This window comes from Callithrix jacchus, chromosome 2, assembly GCF_049354715.1.
Source record: "Callithrix jacchus isolate 240 chromosome 2, calJac240_pri, whole genome shotgun sequence".
Classification (NCBI taxonomy): Eukaryota; Metazoa; Chordata; class Mammalia; order Primates; family Cebidae; genus Callithrix; species Callithrix jacchus.
In genome coordinates this window covers 82,353,016-82,364,271 of record NC_133503.1, presented here as the reverse complement: position 1 = coordinate 82,364,271, position 11,256 = coordinate 82,353,016, and the positions used below count along the sequence as shown (strand labels likewise).

Below are 11,256 nucleotides of genomic sequence, written 5' to 3'. Positions count from 1 at the left end.
AGTTATGGCTTTTAAAAGGCATTGATGCCTGAAACTACTTTATCTTCATCAAGATTGTCTTTTTCCCCACACCTTCCTGGTTCATTTTATCAATAGCTTTTTCTCTTTTTGAGACAGAGTTTTGCTCTTGTTTCCCAGGTTGTGGTACAATGGCATGATTTTGGTTCACTGGAACCTCTGCCTCCTGGGTTCAAGTGATTCTCCTGCCTCAGCCTCCAGAGTAGCTGGAATTAAGGTATGCACCATTAGAATAATCCCAGAATATTGTATAAAAGAGGTTTAGTCAAAAAGACCAACGCCCATGTCCTCACCAGACTCCTCAGATTCTTCTTTCTTTGCTTCCACTTTCTTCTCAACTGAAGCAGCTGCATTGGGGGCAGAGGGGGGCGGGGGCAGGACTTCCAGCTGGTGCAGGTCCACCAGCCCTTTCATTGCAGATGGGGCTTCCAATGTTGACATTGGCCAGGGCCTTTGCAAACATGCCAGGTCAGAAAGCGTCAACATTTACACCAGCTGCTTTAATGAGGGCATTAATCTTATCCTCCGTGACTGTCACCTCATCATCATGCAGAATCAGGGCCGAGTAGATGCAGGTGAGCTCAGAGACGAAGGCCATGGCAGGGGCATGTGTGAAGCTAGTGCTGCTGGGCATGGTGCGAATCGCTGGATGATGTGAGGGCCTCATCATAATGTGGCCTTAGCTTTCTCGAAAGGACCAAGCACCTTGGCAGCAGCTTAGGAAAGGACAGTTATTAAGCTTCTTTAAAAATTTACCAGCTGGGCACAGTGGCTCACGCCTGTACTTCTAACACTGGGAGACTGAGACGGGTTGATTGCCTGAGCTCAGGAGTTCAAGACTAGCCTAGGCAACAAAGTGAAGCTCTGTCTCTACTGAAATACAAAATATCAGCCGGGCATAGCAGCATGTGCCTGTGGTTCCAGCTACTCAGGAGGCCGAGACAGAATTGCTTGAATCCAGGAGGCGGAGTTTACAGTGAACAAAGGTCATGTCAGTGCACTCCAGACTGGGCAATAGAGCAAGACTCTATCTCCAAAAACAAAATAAAAATGTATCTAAGATGACTGACTTTTCTGAACCCTTCTGGCTATCCAAAATCAAGATGTGCAAACCGTTCACAGGTATGTATTCATTTAGCTTATGCTGTCATCAAACCAGCATATCTTGCAGTAATCCTTCCTGCTTAGCCTAATATTAATATTTTTCCTACTTGCTGGCAGGTAGAATTTATACTAATAACCCTCCACCTCTCTGTTTTAGTAGTTAAGTGTTTATCTTCCCTGGTAACCTTTATTAAAATCCATTTTCACAATCTAAAATATTCTGCAATATGAAAAATCCTAGGGGATAAAATAGGCTGGATTTGTTTGGGTTAAACAAATCAGATTTACACTCTTGAGCTTCGTGTAATAGGTGGTAAAATAAATACAACATGTATCAATTGTGCCATATATAGTGATGTTGAGCATTTTTTCATGTACTTGCTGACCTTCACATGTGTTCTTTTAAGACATGTGTACTAAATTCTTTTTCTTTCTTTTTTTTTTTTTTGAGATGGAGTCTCGCTCTGTTGCCAGGCTGGAGTGCAGTGGCGCAATCTCAGCTCATGCAACCTCCACCTCCCAGGTTCAAGCGATTCTTCCACTTCAGCCTAACGAGTAGCTGGGACTACAGGCACGTGCCACCATGCCCAGCTAATTTTTGTATTTTTAGTAGAGACAAGATGGTCTTAATATTGGCCAGGATGGTCTTAATCTCTTGACCTCGTGACCTACCCGTCTCAGTCTCCCAAAGCACTTTTCTTCCTACTTTACTTTTTTTTTGAGACAGAGTCTTTATCACCCAGGCTGGAGTGCAGTGGCATGATCTTGGCTCACTGCAGCTTCCACCTCCTGGTTCAAGTGATCCTCCTGCCTCAGCCTCTCAAGTAGCTGGGACCACAAGTACACAACGCCACACCCAGCTTATTTATTTATTTATTTATTTATTTGAGATGGAGTTTCGCCCTTGTTACCCAGGCTGGAGTGCAATGGCGCGATCTCAGCTCACTGCAACCTCCGCCTCCTAGGTTCAAGCAATTCTCCTGCCTCAGCCTCCTGAGTAGCTGGGATTACAGGCACGCGCCACCACGCCCAGCTAATTTTTTGCATTTTTTTAGTAGAGACAGGGTTTCACCATGTTGACCAGGATGGTCTCGATCTCTTGACCTCGTGATCCACCCACCTTGGCCTCCCAAAGTGCTGGGATTACAGGCTTGAGCCACCGCGCCTGGCCCTTATTTATTTTTTTTTGAGATGGAACCTTGCTGTGTCGCCCAGGCTGGAGTGCAGTAGCACCATCTCTGTTCATCGCAACCTCAACTTCCCAGGTTCAAGCAATCATCTGAGATTACAGGAGTGTACCACCATGCCTGGCTAATTTTTGTGTTATTAGTAGAGATGGTGTATTACCATTTTGGCCAGGCTGGTCTTGAACTCCTGACCTCAAGTGAGCAACCCACATCAGCCTCCCAAAGTGCTGGGATTACAAGCGTGAGCCACTGCACCCAGCCAAATTTATTTTTTGTAGAGAAAAATAAATTTCTCTATGTTGCCCAGGCTGACCTCTAATTCCTGGGCTCAAGTGATCCTCCTGCCTCATCCTCCCAAGGTGCTAGGGTTACAGGCATGAGCCACTATGCCGGGCCAGAAGGGGGATTTTTTTTTTAAGCCCTGAAAATAGCCCTGATCTGGGCACTTTTTTTTTTCTTTCGAGACAGAGTCTCACTGTCGCCAGGCTGGAATGCAGTGGCGCAATCTCGGCTCACTGCAACCTCCACCTCAGGTGCAAGTAATTCTTCTGCCTCAGCCTCCCAAGTAGCTGGGATTAGAGGTGCCCACCACCATATCCGTGAGCTGGACACTCTTAATATATACTGCTGAGAGTTACTATGAAGTTAGCAAAACATTGTTACATCAGAGCAGCATTGTCACCATAGACTAGTGAGTTAATAAAGTTTTAGATGAGAATTCCACCCATTGCTGTCAGGAATGGCTTCAGGGAGAGATACTTGCCCTACTTTGCCTAAAATCACCAACAACTGCTCTGATGAGAGTCCCTACAAACCTGCTAATAAGTGAGGATTTACGGGGTCTGGGGTTATTTTGTTTGCTTGTTTCACAACCTGGGAGATTCATAGATAAGAATAATAACTTTGTGTTCCCCTTTGGTATCTATGTAGAAAGCATTATGTTCCAGAGGGAAATATGTGTGCAGGGAAAGCGAGTCTGACCTGAGTGTATAGCAAACATAAATTCAGAAGCCAGTAGAGTTACTGTTTTCTGTGGCTGGCCAGATATTTATTTGAGGCAGTGGGTAGGCCTGAGGGAAATCCAAGAGCCTTGCCTTCTCCCGTAAAGTCAGGTTAAAATGGGCTGTGTGCCGTGGATCACTTGAGGTCAGGAATTCAAGACCAGCCTGACCAACACGGCAAAACCCTGGCTGGGCATGGCAGTGTACTCCATCTCATTTAAAAAAAAAAAGACTAAAACAAACATTGTGGGCAAATTGTAAAGGACAGCATACAGTTAGAAGTGTAGATTCCTGCCCCTGACTTGATCTTGGTGGTACGTAGGGATTTAAATGGTTCATTATCTTTTAGTTGAGTTTCAGTGGCACAGCCATCTGTCCTGCAGCTGCAGGGGACCAAACATGAATGCACAACTGCCTCCAGTCCCTGCAGTGATGCTAAAATGATTGTATTTGGCTCACAAGATAACTTTTCTTCTTGCTTTCCTAATCGTCAGGTATGAAGAGATTCATTTGCCACGATTTTCATTAAAGCAAGGGATGATCCCAAAACGTTATGTTATGCCTTGGAAAGAAAACATGATATTCAGGAATGTGAATCTGAAGGTATTTTCCCATAAGTATACATAAGAAAAAAAAAATTAGGCTGTATGCGGTGGCTCATGCCTATAATCCTACCACTTTGGGAGACCAAGGCAGATGGATCACTTGAGGTCAGAAGTTTCAAACCAGCCTAGCCAACATGGTGAAACCCCGTCTCTACTAAAATATGAAAATTAGCTGGGCATGGTGGTGGGCGCCTGTAATCCCAGCTACTCAGGAGGGTGAGGCATGAGAATCGCTTGAACCCAGGTGGCAGAAGTTTCAGTGAGCCAAGATTGCACCACAGCACTCCAGCCTGGACAACAGAGTTAGACTCTGTCTCAAGAAACAAAAATAAAAAAAATATATATATATTTGGTATATCTATGATAGGCATACATAACTATACAAAAACTGTTTTGATGTGCTATCACATAAACTTGCAAACAAATGTTAAATAGTAATATCTGTTTTACCTAATTATATACCAAAGAATTTCAGAAACTCCACATCATGCTGTCTTGCACTTGTTAAATTATCATCGGAAGATGCCATTAATATTAAAGGTATACTACAGAGCATTTTTTTATGAAATAGAAGAGATAATGAAGTCCCGATACAATATGTACTACATATTCAGATAGGAATGGAAATGGTTTGGCTAGTTTTATAAACGACTTGCCCATTCAGTGCTCCTGTTCAATCAGTAGTTTTGTTTATTTATTTATTCCTTTTTTTCTTTTTGGAGACGGTATTGCTCTGTCTTCCAGGCTGGAGTGCAGTGGTATGATAACAGCTCACTGCAGACTGAATCTGCTGAGTTCAAGTGATCCTCCTGCCTCAGTCTTCCAAGTAGCTGAAATTGCAGATGCACATCACCACGCCTTGCTAGTCTTCTGATTTTTAATAGAGATGAGGTCTCACTGTTTTCCAGGTTGGTCTTGAACTTCTGAGCTCAAGTGGTCCTACTGCCTCAGCCTTCCAAAGTTCTAGAATTACAGGAGTTAGCCAACACACCGGACCTACTTATTTTATTTATTTATTTGGAGATAGGATCTCACTCTGTCACCCAGACAGGAGTGCAATGATACAATCATGACTCACTGCAGATGCAGCAACCTCTTGGGCTCAGGTGATCCTCCCACCTCAGCCTCCTGAGCAGCGGGAACTACAGGCACATGCTACCATGTCGAGGTAGTTTTTGTATTTTTTTGTAGAGATCAGATCTCTCTATGTGATCCAGGTGCGTCTCCTGGGCTAAAGCGATCCTCCTACCTTGGCCTCCCAAAGTGCTAGGATTACAGGCATAAATCACTGCACCTGGCTCCTGTCAGTAGTTTTAAAACAGCATGAAAACTACTATATGTAAAATGGTGCAGCCACTGTAGAAGACAGTGAGACCATTCTTCAAAAACTTAAACATAGAATTACCGTATGATTCAGCAATTCCAATTCTAGCTATATGCTCAAAATAATTGAAAGCAGGGATTCCAATAGGCTTGTTTTAAAACATTTTCTTGGCCGGGCGCGGTGGCTGACGCCTATAATCCCAGCACTTTGGGAGGCCAAGGTGGGTGGATCACAAGGTCAAGAGATCGAGACCATCCTGGTCAACAAGGTGCAACCCCGTCTCTACTAAAAATACAAAAATTAGCTGGGCATGGTGGCGCGCGCCTGTAGTCACAGCTACTCGGGAGGCTGAGGCAGGAGAATTGCTTGAACCCAGGAGGCAGAGGTTGCGGTGAGCCGAGATCGCGCCATTGCACTCCAGCCTGGGTAACAAGAGTGAAACTCCGTCTTAAAAAAAAGACCAGCCTGGCCAACATGGTGAAACCCCATCTCTACTAAAAATACAAAAATTAGCCAGGCATGGTGGCACATACCTGTAATCCAAGCTACTTGGGAGGCTGAGGAAGGAGAATCACTTGAACCCTGGAAGAAAAGTTGCAGTGAGCTGAGATCATGCCACTGCACTCCAGCCTAGATGACAGAGCGGGACTCTGTCTCAAAAAAAAAAAAAAAAAAAAAAAAAATCTAAATTCAGATTGACTGTTTACTTTTACTTTCTATAAGAGACCAAAATCTGGCCAGGCAAAGTGACTCATGCCTGTAATCTCAGCACTTTGGGAGGCCGAGGCAGGTGGATCACCAGATCAGAAGTTTGAGACCAGCCTGGCCAATATGGTGAAACCCCATCTCTACTAAAAATACAAAAAAAGTAGCCGGGCATGGTGGTGCACACATGTAGTCTCGGCTACTCAGGAGGCTGAGGCAGAAGAATCTCTTGAACCCAGGAGGTGGAGGTTGCAGTGAGCCAAGATCACGCCACTGCACTCCAGCCTAGGTGACAGTAGAGAAAAGGAAAAAAATGTAAATACAGATTGACCATTTACTTGTAAAAAGGTAAGTTGTTTCTTTAAGGAATAGGATACAGCCTGGGCAACATAATGAGATCATGTCTCCATAAAAAATAAATAAAATAAAATTAGCCAGGTGTGGTAGTATACACCTGTAGTCCCAGCTACTCAGAAGGCTGAGGAGGAGAATCACTTGAGCCCAGAAGGTTGAAGCTTCAATGAGCCATGATTGAAGCACTGCACTCCAGCCTGGGTGACAGAGCAAGACCCTGTCTCCAAAAAATTAATTAATTTAAAAAATTAAAATGAATAAGATAAAAAGTCACAATCAGCCTACCAGAGGAAATTTCAAGTTAGGATTTCTAGGAAAAAATGTGTTTGTATAACTCATTTGCAAACTTCAAATGGATAAGCAGTTAATGTTGAATAAGAACATATTCTGCCAGCTGGACATGATGGCTCACATCTGTAATCCCTGCACTTTGGAAGGCCAAGGCTGGGGGATCACCTAGGCTGGGAGTTTGAAACTAGCCTGAACAATATGGAGAAACCCCATTTCTACTAAAAATACAAAAAAAAAAAAAAAATTAGCCAGGCGTGGTGGCACCTGCCTGTAATCCCTGTTACTTGGGAGGCTGAGGCAGGAGAATTGCTTGAACCCAGAGGCAGAGGTACCAGTGAGCCAGATCACACCATTGCACTCCAGCTTGGGCAACAGAGCAAGACTCCATCCCAAAGATAAAAATAAAAATGGGCCGGGTGCAGTAGATTATGCCTGTAATCCCAGCACTTTGGGAGGCCGAGTCAGGTGGATAACCTGAGGTCAGGAGTTCAAGACCAGCCTCACCAACATGGAGAAACCCCATCTCTACTAAAAATACAAAACTTAGCGTGATGGTGCATGCCTATAATCCCAGCTATTCAGAAGGCTGAGGCAGGAGAATCTCTTGAACCTGGGAGGTGGAGGTTGCAGTGAGCTGAGATCATGCCATTGCACTCCAGCCTGGGCAACAAGAGCAAAACCCTGTCTCAAAAAAATATATAAATATATTTACTAAGACTTATTACAGTCTTAATATTAGTCTGTATTTCATGTAATTTAGTGGCATATCAAGTCATTTTCAGTGCCCTAAGTAGCTTCAGCATGGCAACAGTGTTGACTTTTTAGTTTACAACTATAGGTTATAAACTTTATGAGTTGAAATCAGGAAGGAAAAGCTTTGTTTTGATTGCATCAAAACACTTATTCTTGACCTTACATTCAGAACTATAATTCAGCATAATTTTTCAGAGCTACTTTACTTTTGCAATTTAGTTGACAGTGTTTCTACCAATGAAAATTAAATAAGTAAGTTAAGTGAAGTAATGTGCCCACACTGAGTAAATGCTAACTTAGGCTTTCCTTCCTTTTATTTATCCTCACCTTTTATTTTTCCATTAGGGGGTAGTAAAAACTCCATCTAACAACATTAAAAAATACAGCACAGAGGCTATATGCCATGGCTTATGCCTCTAATCCTCGTGCTTTGGGAGGCTGAGACAGGGGGATGGTTTGAGACCAGCCTGAGCAATGTAGAGAGATCCTGTCTATTAAAAAAAAAAAAAAAGCCAGGCAATATGGTGTGTGCTGTAGTCTCAGCTACTTGGAAGGCTGAGGCAGGAGGATTGCTTGAGCCTAGGAATTCCAGGCTGCAGTGAGCTATGATTGTACCACTGCACTCCAGCCTGGGTGACAGAGTGAGGCCCTGTCTGTGAAAAAATATATACACACACACACACACACATACGTGTGTGTGTGTGTGTGTGTATACATATATAAAGGACAAGCTTTTTCATTCACATATATTTTATTTGCTACTCAAAGAATCCTTTAATATTCCCATTTTTTATTTGAAAAATTTGGCCAGGCGCAGTGGCTCATGCCTGTAATCCCAGCACTTTGGGAGGCTCGAGGCAGGCAGTAACCTGAGGTCAAGAGTTCGAGATCAGCCTGACAAACATGGAGAAACCCCGTCTCTACTAAAAATACAAAAAAAAAAAAAAATTATCTGGGCATGGTGGCACATTCCTGTAATCCCACCTACTCCAGAGGCTGAGGCAGGAGAATCACTTGAACCTGGGAGGCAGAGGTTAGGATGAGCTGAGATCGTGCCATTGTACTACAGCCTGGGCAACAAGAGAGAAACTCCATCTAAAAAACCGAGAGAGAGAGAGAGAAAGAAAGAAAAAGAAAAAACTGAGTCTTCTGGGAGTAAATGACTTGAAAAGGTCACATTAAGTAGGGAAGCTAAAGTTCAACAATCTGCCTCCAAATATGTCGTCTTTATAGTCTGTATGGCTCATTCTGGTAGTCAGATCACACTGACTCACAAAGTATTGCTTTTAGAAAAGGATGTTCTGGGCTGGGCGCAGTGGCTCACGCCTATAATCCCAGCCTTTGGGAGGCCGAGGCAGGTGGATCACAAGGTCAAGAGATTGAGACCATCCTGGTCAACATGGTGAAACCCCATCTCTACTAAAAACACAAAAATTAGCTGGGCATGGTGTTGCATGCCTGTAGTCCCAGCTTCTCAGGAGGCTGAGGCAGGAGAATTCCTTGAACCCAGGAGGCAGAGGTTGCAGTGAGCCGAGATCGTGCCATTGCACTCCAGCCTGGGTAACAAGAGTGAAACTCTGTCTCAAAAAAAAGGAGCTGTTCCTCTGTTCAGCAGAGCTTCCTTCTCAACAGGATTAGTTAGAAAAACTAGCTTTTTGGAGAGAGGACAGGGTCTCAGTCTGTTGCCCAGGCTGAAGTGCAGTGGTGTGATCATAGCTCACTGAAGCCTTGATTTCCCAGGCTCAAGGGATTCTCTTGCCTTAGCCTCACAGACACGTGCCACCACACCCAGCTAATTTTTTTAACTTTTTTTTTGAGACGGAATTTCGCTGTTGTTACTCAGACTGGAGTGCAATGGCACCATCTCGGCTCACCGCAACCTCCGCCTTCTGGGTTCAAGCAATTCACCTGCCTCAGCCTCCCGAGTAGCTGGGACTACAGGCGCGCACCACCATGCCCAGCTAATTTTTGTATTTTTAGTAGAGACGGGGTTTCACCATGTTGACCAGGATGGTCTCGATCTCTTGACCTCGTGATCCACCCGCCTCGGCCTCCCAAAGTGCTGGGATTATAGGCGTGAGCCGCCGCGCCCGGCCTAATTTTCTAACTTTTTGTATAGATGGGGTCTTGCTATGTTGCCCAGGCTGGTCTCAAACTCCTACACTAAAGCAATCTTCTTGTCTTGGCCTCCCAAAGTGCTGGGATTACAGGCATGAGCCACAGCTCCTGGTGAAATTTCCTCCTTAATCTAACAAGAAAATGATGTTTGATGTGATACACAGCAGATTTTTCTTTTCTCTTAGCAAGCAGAGATGTGTGGAATCCATACTGGCCCTTTAGAAGACTCTCTGTTTTTGAATCACAGTGAAAGGCTTTGCCATGGGGAAGATCATAAAGTCATCTTGAAAAAGGGCCCACCAGAAATAAAAATTGCAGATATGCCTTTGCATTCACCTCTCTCCAGATACCAGAGCACTGTGATTTCCCATGGCTTCAGGAGACAACTAGTCTGATGAAAGAAGAATAAAAAAATAAAATGCTTCAATCTCTGCTCTCTCTCTTACTGTCTCTGATAAATGTTTAAGTTCGTTATAAATTTGTATTTCACCTGCAAGATCAATTCATATAAAGGTCTTTTTTTTTTTTAATTGGATTTTAGGTTTTGGGGTACATGAGCAGAGCATGCAAGACAGTTGCGTAGGTACACACATGGCAGTGTGCTTTGCTTTTCTTCTCCCCTTCACCCACATTTGGCATTTCTCCCCAGGCTATCCCTCCCCACCGCCCCCTCCCCATATAAAGGTCTTAAGACAGTTATATAATTTATAGATTCTACAAACTTTATCAAGGAAACAGACTCTGAGATTGTATGAGATGACGTGGAGGAGGAAGGAAAACTGCCTTGCTGACATTGATTTCACACTAAGTACATAAGAATCAGCAGACTAGTCCAGTTCCACTGTCTAACCTCACCACATTCCTCTACCTTTCTGTCCTCTTCACTATATCTTTATTATTCATCCCCTCTGATCTTCAGTGTCAGATAAACCAAATAGAAACAGAGTTGCAGGATGTTGAATTTATTTGTTTATTTATTTATTGAAACAGAGTCTTGCTCTGTCACCCAGGGGCTCACTACAATCTCTGCATCTCAAGCAGCTGGGACTATAAATGCACACCACCATGCCTTGCTAATTTTTGTATTTTTTGTAGAGATGAGGTTTTGTCATGTTGTCGAGGCTGGTCTCAAACTCCTGAGCTCAAGTGATCCACCAGCCTAGACCACCTGAAGTGCTAGAATTACAGGTGCAAGCCACCGCACCTGGCAGAATGTAGAAGTATTTTTGCTACTTGCTGATTCTGCCTAACCTCCTCTTTTCTGACCCACCTCTCCAACACACATGTACCTAAGGTTCTGGATACTGGTAATTAATCACTGTGGTAATTAGAGGTGTTTGGCATACAACGGTTTGATACATCATACAATTTTACTGAGAGAGATGTCCTTTCTATATTGGTTTAGAGCATCCAAGTGTCAAATTTCCTACAGTAAATAATTTATTTGCATAATTTGGCTACATAACAACTACCATATGTAAATATGCCTACTGTATAAGACAGTCTGGCAGTTCCTCAAAAAGTTGAACATAGAATTACCATATGATTCAGCAATTCCACTTCTCAGAATATACTCAAAAGAATTGAAAGCAGGGCCAGGTGTTGTGGCTCACGTCTGTAATCCTAGCACTTTGGGAGGTCGAGGCAGGTGGATCACTTGAGGTCAGGAGTTGGAGAACAGCCTGACCAACATGGTGAAACTTTGTTTCTACTAAAAATACTAAAGTTAGCTGGGTGTGGTGGCAGGCACTTATAATCCCAGCTGCTAGGAAGGCTGAGGCAGGAGAATCACTTGA

The 11,256-nt window shown here is 43.7% G+C and overlaps 1 protein-coding gene and 1 pseudogene across 1 annotated transcript; one reads left to right on the top strand and one right to left on the bottom strand.

Moving 5' to 3' along the window:
• Positions 1-140: 140 nt before the first annotated feature.
• LOC103791414 (large ribosomal subunit protein P1 pseudogene) lies at positions 141-730 on the bottom strand (annotated as a pseudogene).
• A 2,288-nt stretch (positions 731-3,018) lies between these two features.
• Positions 3,019-9,898, top strand: SPMIP10 (sperm microtubule inner protein 10). The gene is made up of 3 exons (XM_002744645.6): positions 3,019-3,134; positions 3,805-3,913; positions 9,646-9,898. The coding sequence occupies exons 1-3, from the start codon at positions 3,049-3,051 to the stop codon at positions 9,853-9,855; spliced, it is 405 nt and encodes a 134-aa protein (XP_002744691.1). The 5' UTR covers positions 3,019-3,048; the 3' UTR covers positions 9,856-9,898.
• The last annotated feature ends 1,358 nt before the right edge of the window (positions 9,899-11,256 follow it).